Source organism: Leptonychotes weddellii, chromosome 9 (assembly GCF_054177405.1).
Source record: "Leptonychotes weddellii isolate Sample4059 chromosome 9, ASM5417740v2, whole genome shotgun sequence".
In the NCBI taxonomy this organism is placed as follows: Eukaryota; Metazoa; Chordata; class Mammalia; order Carnivora; family Phocidae; genus Leptonychotes; species Leptonychotes weddellii.
The window spans coordinates 32,819,302-32,836,716 of record NC_138377.1 but is presented as its reverse complement, the minus strand read 5'-3'; the positions used below and the strand labels follow the sequence as shown (position 1 = coordinate 32,836,716).

At 40.2% G+C, this 17,415-nt stretch overlaps 1 protein-coding gene across 1 annotated transcript in view; it reads left to right on the top strand.

Moving 5' to 3' along the window:
* Nucleotides 1-17,415, top strand: part of LOC145723330 (nesprin-2-like) — a 98,186-nt gene that overhangs the window by 74,883 nt on the left and 5,888 nt on the right. The window contains exons 3-9 of the mRNA XM_081829753.1: nt 2,635-2,696; nt 3,655-3,750; nt 3,852-3,929; nt 4,018-4,110; nt 7,097-7,278; nt 10,812-11,008; nt 17,279-17,406. Of these exons, the coding sequence (XP_081685879.1) occupies nt 2,635-2,696; nt 3,655-3,750; nt 3,852-3,929; nt 4,018-4,110; nt 7,097-7,278; nt 10,812-11,008; nt 17,279-17,406 (836 nt within the window). The remainder of the gene's footprint in view (nt 1-2,634; nt 2,697-3,654; nt 3,751-3,851; nt 3,930-4,017; nt 4,111-7,096; nt 7,279-10,811; nt 11,009-17,278; nt 17,407-17,415) is intronic.

Here is a 17,415-nt window from a genome sequence, read left to right as displayed (position 1 = left end):
AATTTAGTTTTATTAATTTCAATCAATTTAATATTATTAATTAAACTATTATTATTATTATTCCGGCAAATGTTTCTTTAGAGTCTATTCTGGGCCAGGTTCCTCTAGGCACTTGGAATAGATCACAGACAAAACAGCTTTGTCTGTGTGGGGCTTATATTCTGTTGGGAGAAGAGCAAGACATTAAATAATAAACATACAACATATGTAACTTACGTAGGATGTTAGAAGGTGGTAAGTGCTGTAGGAAAAAATAAGAGCAAACAAAGGGAAGCAGGAGTGGAGGTGTTACAGCTTTAAATAGGATGGGAATTAGGCTTGTGGGGATATCTGTAATAAGAGCATTCCTGGGAGAAAGGACAGTTAGGGCAAAGCCCTAAAGTGGGACTGTTTCTAGGGAGTTTGGGAAAAACAGGGAGGCCAGAGTGGCAGGAGTGGAATGAGCCAGGGGGATGAGCAAAGGGCATGGGTGTCAGCCTTGCAGCCATCTTAAGGAGTGAGGTGAGGAGCCCTTGAAGGATTGTGAGCAAAGGAGTGTCCTGGCCTGAGGTAACATTTGAGCAACATCACTCTGGCTGTTGCTTGAGAAGAGTATTTTGAGGGCAAGACTGGAAGGAGGGAGACCTGTTAGGGATCTAGGGCAGTAACCCAGGTGAGGGGTGGTGAGAAGTGGTCATATCCTGAATATATTCTGAAGGGGGACTGAAAAGTATTTCCCAAGGCACTGGATATGATGTGTAGGGGAAAGAGAGAAGCCAGCTTATGAGGTAGGAGAAAAACCAAGAGTGTGCAGTCCAGAAAGGTGAAGGCTGAGAATCGACCATTGGTTCTAGTCGAAGGGGGCGGGGGTCATTGATGACCTGGATTCAGGGTGACTTCAGTGAGGGAGCAGCTGGAAAAGGATGGGAGGAGGAAGGATATCAGTGAGGGCGAAGGACAGCACAAAGCTGGCAGAATCAATGGCTGGAGTTGCCAATGGACGGCAAGGATTGTTGGAGTGGGGGCGCTCGAGGGAAGGAACTGAACAGCTAGGGGTTGTCATTCAGAGATGCACAAAATCAAGACTGTGAGAAGCTGCAGTTATCAGTAATGATAAGATGTGGGGTATGACCATGACAGTCAGTGATTGAAGCAGAGCAGAAGACAAGTTTATTGGAGAAGAAGAATAAAACGGAGGGACCAGGAGCTTGGGCGCTTCATCAGTATGTATGTTGAAATTGCCAAGAATTAGGAGTTGTATTGGAGAGAGGACAGTGGGGAAGGAACTAAATCTTTGAGAAATGATGAGGAATGGACAGAGGCCTGTAGATGACTCTTTAACAGTGGGCACGGTCTGATGACATAAGAGTCAAAGCTGGAGCGCTTCGGGGACAAAGAGAGTGGAGAATGATCTGGAAGTAGCAGCGAGGAGCAAGGCCCCCATGGTCCAAGGGGCTTACGTAAGAGAACGCAGAGCCAGCACTCGAGCGGGCCAGTTTTCAGTCAGAGCAGAGAGGCGACCGTGCCAGAGAGGGTTTGGATACGGGATTTTGCGGATGGTGTACTACGGGTTCATCATCCGTGGAAAGGTTTTAAGGAGAGGTGGGAGATGAGAAAAACAGAGGCATGTGCAGAATCTTACTTAAATCAGAGCGAGAGAATGGAGGGGAACCCGAGAGCCCGGGGTGTGTGTGTGCATGTCTGTGCGTGTGTGTGCGCGTGTGGGCTCGGATGAGACCTGGTGACCTCGAGGTAGATGGTGGTGACAAGACTGTGAGCGTTGGGCCCAGGGAGGGGTGGGGTGTCTGTCCTTACCTGGGGGGCCAGCCAGGTGAGGACATCCGGGGAAATGGAAACTCAGTCCCGGGGTGCAGAGTTGACATGGCTGCTGAAGCCTATGGGGTCGAAGGCTAGTGGGGAGCGTGGTGTTGCTGTAGGGCCTGCTCCTGCACTCCGAGGAAGGGAAGACATACCTAGAGTGTTCAGATCTTCCCCTTGTCTCCTTTCCTGTTAGCAAGAGTAAAAGTGGGCACTTCTCAAGTGAATCATTTCCAGTCTCTGGAGGCCAGGGCTTACTACCTTATTCCATGAGGAAATGCTGTTACCCCGCCACTTGGTAACAGAGGCAGGATTCGAGCCCAGGATCAGACCTCCAGCTCTAATTGCAGCTCACTTACCGTGAGCTCAGTGGCAACATAGCCTCCAGGGTAAATACTGTGTCAAGACTAAACTGCCCACAATTTTGTGAGCCTTTTTAAATGTCTTCAGCTGTTCTGGGGTTTGTCTTTAAATCCGTATGGCTTTCGCTTGGACTGAGAGCGCTTTTGGGTGGGGAGGTCTTCTCTCTCCTCCCAGTTCCTCAGGCTGCACAGTCAAGGTCACGTGGGGACTTTTAGTGCTTTTTGTCGGTAAACACTATTAAAAATCATCGTCTCTTCTCAGCTAACCTGCAGCGATAAAAAATATCTCGTATCAACATGCTATTTCCAAAGCACTCCTTGAACAAACATCTGAAATCTAGACCAAGTCCTAGAAAGCTGGAAAAGTTGTGGAATACGCGCACATCCCCAGAGGTTTAGACCTTTGAAGCTTTGACATATTTAAAAGGTTTTTGAGGCTTCTCATTTTGTAACTGCTGTTGTCCTTTTTCAATAGCTCAACAGGAAGACACTCAGAAGAAAACCTTCACCTGCTGGATCAACTCACAGCTGGCAAAGGTGAGGAAAAAAAGAGCAGATAAAGCTACAAATATATTTAAGTTACTCCTCCTTCCATCGCTTTGGGTCCCCCAAATGGCAAGGTTGAAAGAATGTGCTGGAGTCACCTTGATCTTGTTTAGATGTGTTCGTTATTCTCTCCCAACACAAAAAAGAGACAATTTTGTTAAGGATATGGGAGACAGTGCTATAAAAATATTTAAAGCAACAACAGCTTTTTTTTAAATCAAATATAATAATGATAATAAAAAATAATAATGATTCATATGTATGGAGTGTTATATGTTAAAAACACTGTCCTAAGCTCTTTTAAATGGCGTCAGTTTGCGTCACATTTACGAGACCTTACAACATCCCCATCAGATAGTGTTATTCCTGTTTAAAAAACAAGGAAACTAAGGTACAAAGAAGTTATGTGACTTGCCCAAGGTCACACTACTTGTAAGTGATAGTGCTGGGATACAAATCCAGGCAGTCTGGATCCAGAGGCCTTGATCTTAATCACTGTGCCATCCTGTCTCTCAGTGACGCCAAGTGCCTGGAATAACCCAGATACAAAACGAGTGAGCCTCTCCTACCCGGTTACCCATCCCTGCCCAGTGCAATTCCAGGAAGAGTAAATTCATAAACAGATTACTCCAGAAATGTAATCTACTCCCCAAATAGGTCACTACTGGCTGATTTTGAATGCCGCCTCCATGCACGGGTTTTCAGCTCTCCCTGAAAGTTACAGGAGTGTTGTGTTACTGGAAATTTGCCATGAGATAAATTAGGTTCACTACTTCTCTTATCATGCTTTGATATAGAATGTTTTGTGTTCTCTATCATTCCGCTAACTAAAAAATCACTACCGAATTTTAGCTTTTGTGAAGCCACAAAGCCCATTTATGGGATTCTTAAATGTATTATGTTTTTGGACCAACGTTTGAATGAGTGTTTTTCTTGTGACCTTTTGAAGCACACTCCTCCCTCGGTTGTCTCAGACCTGTTTGCAGACATTAAAAAGGGGCATGTTCTCTTGGACCTGTTGGAGGTACTCTCAGGACAACAGTTGGTAAGCTTTTTAAATGACATTAAAAAACCTTTTGTTGATTTACAAGTTTTTTTTTTTTTTTTACAAGGTTCTAAGTAATATATTTTGCTTGAATTTCATAGCCTCGAGACAAAGGATCGAATACCTTCCAGTGTAGAATCAACATAGAGCATGCCCTGACATTCCTAAAAAACCGATCAGTGAGTATGAATCTCATCTGAAGATTCACAGGAGAAATGAACGCTATGAAATGTGTTCTCCTTTTAACCCGCATTTCTTCTTTTCCAGATCAAGCTAATAAATATTCATGTTACTGATATTATAGATGGAAACCCATCCATTATTCTTGGCCTAATTTGGACAATTATACTGCACTTTCATGTAAGTAGTTTGATGATGTGGAAGTTATTTCTGTTCTGATCACTGCAGTATGAAATAAGTGTAATGCAATAAGATTCAGTCCTGAGTTTCTTCCAGAAACAGGACACTCTGGAAATCTTGACAGGTAGACCTTTGGCCATTTATGTTATTTTGCGGTTGAAAATTGAATGCTGAATTATAAGAGCTTAAATTATCCATGATATCAGCACCCGTCTGAATAGAACCTGCCATGATAAAATTTTGCTTATTATTGTTTACTTACTCTGGCAGAAGATAGTAGAAAGCTTCTGGAGTAAATTTTTGAAAACTAACCCACTAAACTTTGTAGAATCTCCCAGTTTTGAGGACCCTTGTTCAATCTAATAATCCCACAAAGTCCTGTCCCAAGAATGACGCATAGATTAATTTCATTCCACAAATATATTTGAACACCTGCTATCACTAGCTTTTTTGCTAGGACACCAAGAAAACAGCAAAGACAGTTATAGCCCTGACTTCATGGTACTTGTGACTCATAAATATCTTCTTCCAGATTCTGAGTTAGTGCAGGTTTTCTGCAACTACCTAAAAAAGTTGCATGTTCTATATTTCCATAATTACTTTGAAAATAATTTGAAAAATTATGTGGGAAACAAATGCCTATTTTATAAAAACTAGAAAATAACATAACTAATTTGTATAAAATTTAAAACATGTAAAATAAGACTATATATGATTTCTGGATAGCTATATTTGGAGTTATAATAGAATAATAACACATGAGGATAATGAAAACCAAATTTTTTTTAAAAATTTTTATTTATTTGAGAGAGAGAGAGAGCATGAGCAGGGGAGAGGCAGAGGGAGAGAGAAAGGGAGAAACAGACTCTCTGCTGAGCAGGGAGCTCGATGTGGGGCTTGATCCCAGGACCCTGGGATCATGACCTGAGCTGAAGGCAGACGCGTAATGGACTGAGCCACCCAGGCGCCCTGAAAACCAAATTTTTTTGATGGCTAGTCCTTTTTATGTCCTGTAAAGAAATCTTTCCCTTTGTTAACATCATGGAGATACTCTCTTACGCTATTTTCTTGAATAGTTCTGTCCAAAAGGACTTCCTGCAGTGATGGAAATGTTCTGTGGCTGCACGGTTCAAGACATAGCCATTAGTCGCTTGTGGCCATTGAACACTTGAAATGTGGCTAGTATGACCGAGGAACTAAATTTTAAATTTTATTTAATTAATTTAAATTAAATAGCCACATGTGGCTAGTGACTATTATACTGGACAGCACAATTCTAAAAACTTAATTTTTTCACATTTTACATTTAGATCTACAATCTTTCAAGAATGGATTTTTTTGAGTATGTTATGTTAAAGCAATCAAGATTGTTTTTTTCCATATGGCTGCCCGGTTGACCCAATGCCACGTATTGAAAAGACCGTCATTTTCCTAGTGTACTGTAGTGTCAGTAAATAAAAAAATCAAGTAACCATATATGTGTGGCTCCATCATCACATTGTCATTTCTGTTCCATTATTTATCCTTGGAACCAGTACTATACTATATCAATTTCTATAGCTATATAGAAAGTCTCCATATCTGATAGTGTCCAACTTGTTCTTTAGGATTATCTTGTTTATTCTTTGCTCTTTGCATTCTCATATAATTTTTTTAATTGAGATGTAATTGACATATACCATTGTGTAAGTTTAAGGTATACAACATGTTGATTTGATATTCATATAAATTTTATAGATAACTTGTTAATTTGCATGCACGCAATCTGTTGGAATTTTAATGAGGATCGCATTGAATGTATAATTTGGAAAAAGTTGACATCTTTAAAATATTGCATTGTTTAATCCATGAATACAATATTTTTGTTATTGCTCTGTTCAAAATATTTTATTTTCACTATGATTTCTTATTTGACCTCTGGGTTCTATAACATTCTATTGCTTAATACGCAGACATTTGGGGATTTTGTTATATCTTTGTTACTGATTTCTAGCTTAATTTGAGTGTGGTCAGAGAATATCATCTGAATGATTTTAGTTCTTCAAAATGCTGAAGCTTGCTTTATGACTCAGCATCGTCAATTTCGGTAACAATTTTATGTGGATTTGAAAAGAATGTTGATTCTGCCATTTTAGGTACAATGGGGTATGCCAATCAGATCAAGTTTGTTAATTGTGTTGGTCACATCTACTATTACTGGTTGTCTGGTAGATTTGTTAATTATTACGAAGTGTACTTTTCTCAATAATACTTGCTACTGTGTTTGTAGATTGATCTTTTAAAGTTTCCCATAGGTATTATCTTACTGCCTTCCAAAAAGTCTGAACCAACTTGTGTGCTTACCTGCAAAATGTAAAAATCCACTTTTTCATACTCTTACTAGAGGATACCATCACTTGATGTTAACTTTAAAATTTTTTTGCCTGTGTTATAAATGAAGAAACTGTCCTCTTGCTGTATACGTTTAGCTTTCATAAATGACGAATGAGGTTATTTTCCACATACTTAAAAGGCATTTTTTTTTTCTTTCTTGGGACTTAGCTCTCATGTATTTGACTATTTTTTCTGTATGTATATTTGTTTCTTAATGGTTTATAATCAAGGATGCATTTTAATTGACCCGGTCTCTTGGAAGATACTCTAGCCTAGCATCTCAAGTGAGTTCAATTCAATTTAGAGTGACAGGTGTTGAGTAGCTGCGAGTTGCCCTGTAAGCACTTTAGGGGGTTGAATAGACGCTTGCCCTCAAGGTGGAACACACTGCCTGAATTAGGGCAGGGAGTGACCCAAGTCCACTGAAAGAGAGCCTAAGTGTAGCCTGAATGACAAATGCTGTTATTTAAGGATTTGTCTAGTGCTTATTTCAACTATGAGTAACCTTTCACTGTTATCGGATACTTTTTAGGTCTTGTTTTGGCTGAAGGTTTTGCCTCAATGTCGCTAACTTATGATTTGTATGTGTTGACTATGATTATGTCTTCCTTAGATTGAGGAGCTTGCCCGGTCTCTTTCTTGCAATTACAGTCAGCCTTTCCTGGACAGTGTGAGTGTGGCTGACTCATCTCCTACCTCAAGTCCTCCAGCTAAGAAATGCTCCAGAGCCCAAGAAAGATGGCAGATGTCTGCAAAGAAGGCTCTTCTCTTGTGGGCTCAGGAGCAGTGTGCCCCGTAAGTTGTTTGCTATGACTACAGGGGGACACACAGGGCAGCCTGACCCACCAACACAGCGTTATTGACTCCCGGTCTGAAAATCAGGCCGACTGGGTGGAACACCCACCTGAACACTTTCGTCTCCCCAAAGGCAAATGCTCACCAACCTCCTTAGGTGGACTGTTATTGTGTAGAAATAGAGTAGTCTTTAAATATCTTTTCTTTAGGCATAATTCCCCTATGCCTCTGGGAGGTGGATTTAAATCCCAAACATTTTACCACAGTAGGAACTCTTTAAAAGTCAGGACTACATCTTTATTGACCGTGTGTCCCCAGAACCTAGCCTAATGTGAGTTTATGGCAGATGCCCATAAATGTGTATTGAATGAATGAATGAACAAATGAAGGAATAATAATCAACACACAAAATTATCTTTTGGAGCTGTGTATGACTACATTAAAAGATCACAGTCCCCATTGTTTAGAAATCTGTAGCTCAATTAGGGAACAGAAGCCAGAAAAATAGGAGTTTTTTTAAAGAGTGGGGATGATGAAAGGAAGGTAGTGCTCAGAAATTCTGTTTTACAAGGAAAAGGGTTTTTTTGTGCGCTAGGCAGGCATTTACTCTTTAATTTTACCCACGTGCTGGGATGGGATTCAGGAAAAATAAGGAGTTAGGATGCAGAAGAACTTACCATGAGATGAGCTGTGGAGTTCAAAAGGCATTCCTTGTCACATCGTAGCATTGTCTGGATAAATAGAGGCATAAATATGTTGCTAAGACCTCTCAAATGGCGGGCTTCTGAGTAACTTCTTCCCAATGAGAGGCTAGGACGCTAATTTCTGCCTTCAGCCTTACCTTTCTTTAGTTATCATTCACCCTTTGCATTTTGCAAGGGACAAAAAAACATGCATATCTTATGAGGTTTTAGGTATATCAAATGAACTTTTTCTTGAATCTTAGAGAGACCATTTTACTTTAGTTTTCTAAATTTTTTAATCCAAAATACAGCATGCGTGAAAAGCATTATCATATCATATTCAGACTTGTTTCATTTATCCATAAATAAGTTTCAAACCATTTCAAAGTTCAAATATTTTAGCAGTTGATCTTTTCTCTGTGTCTTTCCTTGCTTTTCAACTGTGAGCTATGCTAAACTTACCAAGATGTAGTAAATCATTCTTAAGTAATTCATCAGGAGGTTATCCTCGTTTTGGCCATCACTGGTGGTATTATTAAGTAACTTTTATTTCCATATTCTGTAATTCTCTGGAACTCAACTGAGTTCTAGACTATAGTAAGACCAAGTTGGAAGAAATATGTTGTATTTTCTTATTTTTTGAAGGAGATGAATTGGGCCCCTGTTTGTAACTTCTAAATGAGGTTAGATCCTGCCGATCACTCTGGAGCCTTAACTTTACACCGTCTCTCACACCTGGCAGCAGGTGCTTGTGGGATTGGCGTCCACTCCTCAGTGCAGAGCTGACCTTGCAGCCTGGTGCTTTACTGAGGGCGGAGGCTGCTGGTCAGCACTTGGCTCTTCTGATCCCCGCTCTCCCCTGACCTCGGCCCCAGCCCTCAGCCCTTTAGCTAGTTTTGCTTAATATCTAAACACACAAGCTGAAGCTGGAATCCTGGGTTTGAGTCGTGGCTCCCAGCACTTTCTAACTGGTGACTTCAGATACTTCATCTCTTTGTGTTTGAGCTCCCTCAGTCATAAAAATGTGGACAGTACTAACACTTCATAGGCTTATTATGTGTATTGTAAGAATTTTTTTTTAAGATATTTAGAACACTTTCTAGACACAGTATGGACCTCGTATTTGTTAAACAAGACAAAATTCGCTGAATACTATCTAGTTTATCATAGTCATAGTTTAGGCATTTTTCCCCAAGGGATTCAGGAAAAGCCCATGTTGTCTGAAGCTGTTTCTCCAGGAGTTTTTATCATTTGATTCATACCTCAAATTAGTCCACTGAATTTCCTTGTGTTTTTTTATGAGATATTAAAGGACACTATAGTTGTTCTGGAATGTTTCCCACATTTTGTATGCATCTGTACTCTTATAGTATAAGACACTGACTTGTCAAATACAGAGGAGTGATTGATGGAGTGGTTTGAAATATATATATTAAGCACCTTTATATGCTAGACACCGGTTGGGGATGAGTCCACCGTGATAGACAAGAAAGACAAGGCCCTTGCTCTCCAGAGGCTTGTGCCCATAGCAGATGGACCGATATGATAACTACAGTTGGCAGTAAGGTCAGGAAGGACTTACGATGATTGAGAATGTCAAGGGTGGGAGGGTGGCCTTTATCTGAGGTGGTTGTGGAGTGCCTTTCTGAGGAGGAGCCCTTTGAGCTGAGGCCTGAAGGAGAAGGCTTTGGGTGTATGAAGATATAGGAGAAAGAGCATCCACAAAGAAGGATTACAAAGAGCATCCTCTTCTTGAGGAAGAGGAAGGAAGCCAGGGTTGCAGCAAGATCGTAAGAGGGGAGATGCACGGGTGGGAGCAGTAAGCAGGGGCCAGATCGTGCTAGGCCTTGAGTGAGGAGTGTTATTCTGACAAGCTATGACAGGGGTGGGGTTTTTTTTCATAATTTTTTTTATTGTAGTAAAAGATACATATCATAAAATGTACCATTTTAACCATTTTTAAGTGTATAGTTGGGTGGCATTAAGTACGTTGTTATGTAACTATCACCACCATCCGTCTCCAGAACTGTTTTCATCTGGTGAAACTCAAACTCCCCCCCTCCATTCTCCCTCTCCCCCCAGCCCCTGATAGCCAGGGGTCTACTTTCTTGGTCTGTGAAATCGCTGCTGCAGGTACCTTAAATGAGTGACATCATGTAGGATTTGCCTCTTTGTGACTGACTTCTTTCACTCCGCATAACATCTTCAGGGTTCATCCATGTTGTAAGATGTGTCAGAATGTCCTTCCTATTTAGGGCTGAATAATATTCCGTTGCATGTATGTATAACCCACATTTTGTTTATCTGTTCATCTGCGATGACTGGTTTTAAGCAGAGGAGTGGCAAGGTCTGTCTCTCCAGTGAGCTGCCAGCCATTGATGTGCCACAGTCTATCATTTGATTTGCTATAACGAGAAAGAAAATTGTTTCCTCTGGAGAAAGGAACGTAACTCCATGTAGGGGTCTAAAGTCAGTCTTGAGCCAACAGACTGTTGAATGGAGAGTGTTAAACTTGTCACATGGAGGGCTTTTAAAGACACAGACCTCTGATCTACCTGTGGAGTTTGATGCAGTATGTTTGCAGTTGGGCCTGACTGAGAATTTGTATTTCTAGCCCTTGCAGCCCAGGTGATGCTGCTGCTGCCGGTCCCAGGGCCATACTTTGAGAACCAGTGTTCTGTGGTATTAAACTTGGCATTTTACTTTCATCTGACTACCAGATTAAAATATTTTCCTAGAATGATTTATTTGATTCACTGAAATTTGTTTTAATTACTATTGAATGTAGTGGATGTGCTTTGATAAATTCCTTTAAATAGTATTTATCATGTTTTTGTCCTATTGTGATAGGTGTGAGTCCGTCAATGTGACGGATTTTAAGTCAAGCTGGAGAAATGGGATGGCTTTTTTGGCTGTCATTCATGCCTTGCGACCAGACCTAATTGACATGAGGAGTGTGAAGCAAAGATCCAACAAAGACAATCTGAAAGAGGCCTTCAGAATTGCAGAACGAGAATTTAAAATCCCCAAATTGCTAGAACCAGAAGGTAAAGAAACTTCTTTCTTTTCAAAACAATGTCCAGTGGGAAGTTGGTTTGAAAATGGTATCTATATATAAATGAACAAAACGCCATTATGTTTTAGTCCTAAGGGGTTAAACTTAAACTCTATTAAATTTCATGAAATTAGGAATTCCTACCTATTTGTTAACCTCAGTAATTGCAGGGATGACATGACAGCTGAAAGCAAAGAGTGCTGTTATTGGGAATAATTTGAGTCTTTGTCTTAATTTTCTTTCATTGTGTTCTATATTGTGTTCCCTTGATTCTGTTATTCTGTTCCAAAATCTCTCAAGTAAATCCATTGAGTGAATGAGTTTCTCCTCTCCACTCCCTCCCCCTCAGTAAAGCTGACCTCCCATGAGGATAGAAACTGCCTTTTCTGTTTCTCCCTCTGTGGCAGGCTCTGCTTTGCCATGATTATGCTCAATACATCGTGTTGGATTGTGAACAACGACAGCAAAATCCTAAGTACTGGTTACATTTGAAGAGATAATTATGTTAACTTCATAAAATTAAGATTAAAGTGATTTACTTCTTTGGTATATGTGCTGCCAAGGCGAGCACATGATTGACTTCTTTGGAAAAGCACTTTACTTTGGGTTGGATTGTTTCTTAATTTACCGAAGCTTGTTAAAAATCCTAGTAAGGTCATAAAAGAGGTATGTAGGATTAGTGAAGATTATAATGAACTAACAGATTAAGAGATACGAATTCTAGTCTCAGATCTATAACCAGGGGTGTGTAGGTAAATGTGTGACCGGCTCTACAAAACAACATATGTGTGTGCACGAGTGTGTGTGTATATACATATACAGGTCTGTTATTACAAATAGTACTAATATAAAGCACATACAGCACATAGTTTCAATAATAATAAAATATATGTTACACTTTATTATAAATTCCATATAACCCCAAAATACTTTTGTTGATTTTCACCAAACTCCTATACCCATCTGCAGCTAACTTATGGTTGCAGCTGCTGGACATGTATAGTTCTGACATGAATGTTAGTGGATAATTTCCTTTAGGATCATGAGTAAGTACGACAGCAAAGAAGTCTGTCACAACTTCATTTGTTCTTCAACAACGTGAATGAGTGTTTTGCTGAGTCAGTCCTGGAAGAATATTTCCTCAATTTTTTTGCACTGTGTGCAATTTAACAGCTCTAAACAGGACATACTTTTGGGGTGCCTGGGTGGATCAGTCGGTTAAGCGTCTGCCTTCGGCTCAGGTCATGATCCCAGGGTCCTGGGATCGAGCCCCGCATCGGGCTCCCTGTTTGGCGGGAAGCCTGCTTCTCCCTCTCCCACTCCCCCTGCTTGTGTTCCCTCTATCGCTGTGTCTCTCTCTGTCAAAATAAATAAATAAAAAATCTTTAAAAAAAAAATAAACAAGACATACTTTTAAGTTTAACTTGCATTATTAACATTTTCTCCATCCCTTTCTTCATAATCAACAAAACAAGAAATCAAGCCCGCATTTGCTGATTTGTGTGTGTTTGTGAGGTTTGAACATTACCACCACGGCCGATTCCAGTGAGAAGTCACTGAATGCAGAGTAGGAAAAGATGTGCAACCCTAACACACCATTAGGTATTATTTTTTCTATCATACAAGTACAATAGAGGTAAATAACCTCAAGAGCATAGGTAATAGTAAAATGTAGTAAAATAGTAGGGAAGTGGTGAGTTTTGAGTATCTATTACCTTTATATATATATATATATTTTTTTTAGGATTTTATTTATTAGAGAGAGAGACAGAGATAGTGACAGAGAAAGCAAGAGAGAGCATGAGCGAGAGGGGAGGAGAGGGAGAAGCAGGCTCCCCGCTGAGCCCTGACATGGGGCTCCATCCTAGGATCCCGGGATCATTAACTGAGCTGAAGGCAGACGCTTAACCATCTGAGCCACCCAGGCACCTCTAATATATTTTTTTGATTGTGTGTTTATACAATTTAATTTTTAATGCTGGCTATGTTTAACAACCAGCTTATAAAAGTGCTGAAAATCCAATAATCAGCTCTCTCAAGCTGAGCCATTTGGCTCCAACATACCACTAAGTGATTGTGGCTTTGTCACTTAACTTTTTGGTTGTATACGGCTTTATTGTGATGTCATTCACATACCATACAATTTACCCATTTAAGTGTACAAGTCAATAGTTTTTTAGTATATTGGTGAAATTTTGCAACAATCATCATTATCAATTTTAGAACCTTTGCATCATTCCAAAAATAAACCCCATCCCATTAGCAATCCATCCCTGTCTCTCCCCACCTCTTCCAGCCTCTAAGACACACACACACACACACACACACACACACACGCATGCATGCACGCACACACTCACCCAGCCCTGGCAACCACTAATTCTTTCTCTTTCTATAGATTTACCAAGTCTGGACATTTCACATAAACGTAGTCTTTTGTGACTGGCTTCTTTACCTTAGCATAATCTTTTCAAAGCTTATCTCTGTGGCAGCGTCTATCAGGACTTCATTCCTTTTGTTTTTAATAGGCCTTATGTTTTAGAACAGTTTTAGGTTTACAGAAAAATTGGAAAGAAGATCTAGTAAGTTCCCATGAAGTTTTCCCTATTGTTGACATATTAGTACAATACATTTGTTATCATTAATGAACCAAAATTGATATATTTTTATACTTTATTCACGTTTCTTTAGTTTTCCCCTGATGCTCTTTTTCTTTTTAGGATTCCATCCAGAATTCTACCTTACATTGAGTTTTCACATCTTTTTTGACTGCTGTTGACTGTGACAGTTTCTTAGAGCTTTTTGTTTTGATGACCTGACAGTTTTGAGGATTACTGGTCATATATATTGTAGAGTACCCCTTTCTTGGATTTGTGTTATGTCTTTTCTCTTATTAGATTAGGGTTATGGGTTCTTTGGAGGAAGACCACAGAGTTGTAAAGTGCCATTCTTATCACATCGTATCAGGGGAACATGCTGTCAACATTATATCACTGGTGATGTTAACTTGATCACCTGGCTTTGTCAGGTTTCTCCCTTGTGAAGCTAGTTTTTGTTTCCCTCTTCCTGTGTTGTTCTCTTTGGAGGGAAGTCACTGTGCATAGCCCAAACATAGGAGGGTTATGCTCCCTCTCCTCGAGGGCAGGTTATCTACGTAAATTATTTACACTTCTTTTGCAGGAGTTATGTCTGTTCTCTCCCGCATTTATTCATTTATCCAACCATTGATTTATATCAGTATGGGTTTATGGACATTTTGTTTTATACTTTGGGTTGTAATCTAATATTACTTTGTTTTATTTCTCAAATTAAAAAAGATTTTTTCAGCTCAAAGTTTTTTAGCCCCTGGGAGCTCTTTCAGCTAGCTCCTGTGCTTCTTTGACATAGCCCCATCCATGTGGTGTTTCCTTGTTGTTTTTGAGCACATCCTTATTTTCTGGCACTACAGGATGCCCCAGGCTCACTTTGTACATTTCCTACCCCAGGCCTGCGATCAGCCCTCTCTCCAAGGAGCGCTGGTTGGAGAATGGCATTAGAGGCTAAGATCTGGGAGCTAACTGTGCTCATTGCTTTGATTCTTAGCCTTCTTGGGCCTCAGTTGAATTAGGGGATATTTCTACGTAAGAGTTAGCCTAATGATTCCAAATTTTTATATATTAAGTTTGTCATTATGTTAGTTTCAGGTGACTTATTATTAATTCTTCTTGTTAACTTTCCTCTCCTTGTTTTTCCTTCCTTCCCATTTCTTCCTTTCTTTGTCTTTTCTCTTTCCTTTTTGGCTTTTCATTATCTTTTTTTCTTTTCTTTGTTTTTCCTCATGTTTTGTTCTATCCCCTTTTCTGATTACTGGGTTTCTTTCTTTTCTTTTCTTTTTTTTTTTTTAGTACTTTTCTCCTACTGTGATTCTCTAAATCTTTATTAGTATAAAATATTTTCTCTGGTTCAGTATGTGAAAATAACTAGGCAAATAATGTAATAGACAGTATAAAAAGGCAAATTTCCACTGTATAAATGATTGCCGATAATTCATTTTAAATGGCTTAAATAATAGCTTAAAATGTTAAGTACATCATGATTATTTATGCAAACCAAATTCTTTTGTCATATTTGAATAAGATAATTATCTTTTGACAATTTTATTAAAACATTTAATCACAATGCATAGCTGTATATACAATAAAGTTTCCATTTTTATTTTTTTTAAGATTTTATTTATTTATTTGACAGAATGAGACACGGCGAGAGAGGGAACACAAGCAGGGGGAGTGGGAGAGGGAGAAGCAGACTTCCTGCTGAGCAGGGAGCCCGATGTGGGGCTCGATCCCAGGACCCTGGGATCATGACCTGAGCCGAAGGCAGACACTTACTTAATGACTGAGCCACCCAGGCGCCTCTACAACAAAGTTTTTAAAAAGAAACATCTAGTTAAGTCAGTCTAATTATTTTATGTATCTCTTGATTTACTTTTTTTAAAAAGATTTTATTTGTGAGAGAGAGAGAGAAAGAGAGCTCAAGCAGGGGGAGCAGGCAGAGGGAGGAGCAGGCAGAGGGAGAACCAGGCTTCCCGCTGAGCAAGGAGCCCCATGCGGGACTCAATCCAGGATCCTGGGATCGTGACCTGGGCCCAAGGCAGATGCATAGCCAACTGAGCCAGCCACGCGTCCCATACTTTTACTTTTCTACTTATACTTTTTTTTCGGTTAAAGAATAACTCAGTTCTTAGGGATGCTTCCTTTATTGAAACTCCACCCCTACCTTTTTATTGATACCTTTTGTATGTTTACTGTCTCGAATTTTATTATTTGGATATAGATTAGATTCATGTTCTTCCTCAGCCTACTTAGAACAGTCATTGGGCCCAGTAAACACATTTGCTAAAGCATGCATAATGTGTTATATTTGTTTGTTGTTTGTTTTTCTCCTAACAGTAAGCTCCTTGAGGGGCAGATAATGTGTTAAGGTATCTAGCATCTACTCAAGTGTCTAGCATCCCCTTGTTGAATGAATAAAGTGATGAAACATACAGCTCCTAAGGGCAAGAACTCGGCCTTACCTATCTTGCTTGTGATCTGCATTTGTTGACTCTCTATAAATATTTGATGAATTTATTTTAACTGAATTAATAAATAAACACAGAAGATTTCCTTTTCTTTTTTTTTTTTTTTATTCATGAGAGACAGAGCGAGAGAGAAAGGCAGAGGGAGAAGCAGGCTCCCAAGGAGCAGGGAGCCCGATGCGGGACTCGATCCCAGGACCCTGAGATCATGACCTGAGCCGAAGGCAGACGCTTAACCATCTGAGCCACCCAGGCGCCCAGAAGATTTCCTTTTCAGTATCTTCCTGGTTGTTTTGGCAACATACTAAAAGACATCCCAAAATTATGTGTTCATTTTGTCTGTAGTGTATTGATCGCTTCTTTGTGATTTTGTGATCTACCTAATTTATTATAAGTCTGGAGAAGTTCTGCATTTAAGGAATTTATAATATTTTTACTTTGTTTAATTCAGCATTTTCCAAATTTATTTCACCATGGACTTCGTTAATGCACCACAAGGATTGACCCACAGAAGGCTCTCAGTAAATATATTTGTTCCACGAATGAACAAATAAAATCTTGCGGATGTCTTGAGTAAGTCTGCCATACAACGTATGCTTTTGTCTGTCAGAGAGAGAGAGAACATAAGCAGGGAGAGTGACAGGCAGAGGGGAAGGGAGAGGGAGAAGCAGGATCCCCATTGAGCAGGGAGCCCGACGCGGGGCTCCATCCCTGGACCCTGGGATCATGACCTGAGCTGAAGGCAGATGCTTAACCGACTGAGCCGCCCAGGCGCCCCAACATATGCTTTTGGAAATGCTTCACTGAACACTTGCTGGGACCGGTGTGACAGGAATGGAATCCAGTCGCTCTGTGTTCCTACACTTTCCTCTCCTGGAGGAGTTTCCATGTCGTGTCTCTGGAAGGAGGAAGGCTGTATTGTCCCCTTTCCGCCCTCCCTACTGAGGGCCTTACACGGACAACATGTAAGGTGGAAATTGAGGCTGTGCGTGTACTACTGGCAGGATTCAACTCAGCTCTGTTTGCCTGTGGATCTAAGCTCTGAGCCACCGCACGGACTTGGAGCAAGGGCCGCCGACCAAAGATTGCGCGGCCGGTTAACTACTTTGGTTCATTTCAAGGCTGTCTTACAGCAGAGGCGGTTCTTGTGTAGTCGTTACAGTAAATCGCATCTATAGCTGATTGACAGTGTGGCACCTCTTGCAGATGTGGACGTTGTGAATCCTGACGAAAAGTCAATCATGACCTATGTGGCGCAATTTCTGCAGTATTCGAAGGATGCAGCGGAGACTGGAGATAAAGCTCAGGTATGTCCTTACGAGTATGACTCAAGAGCATTTTTG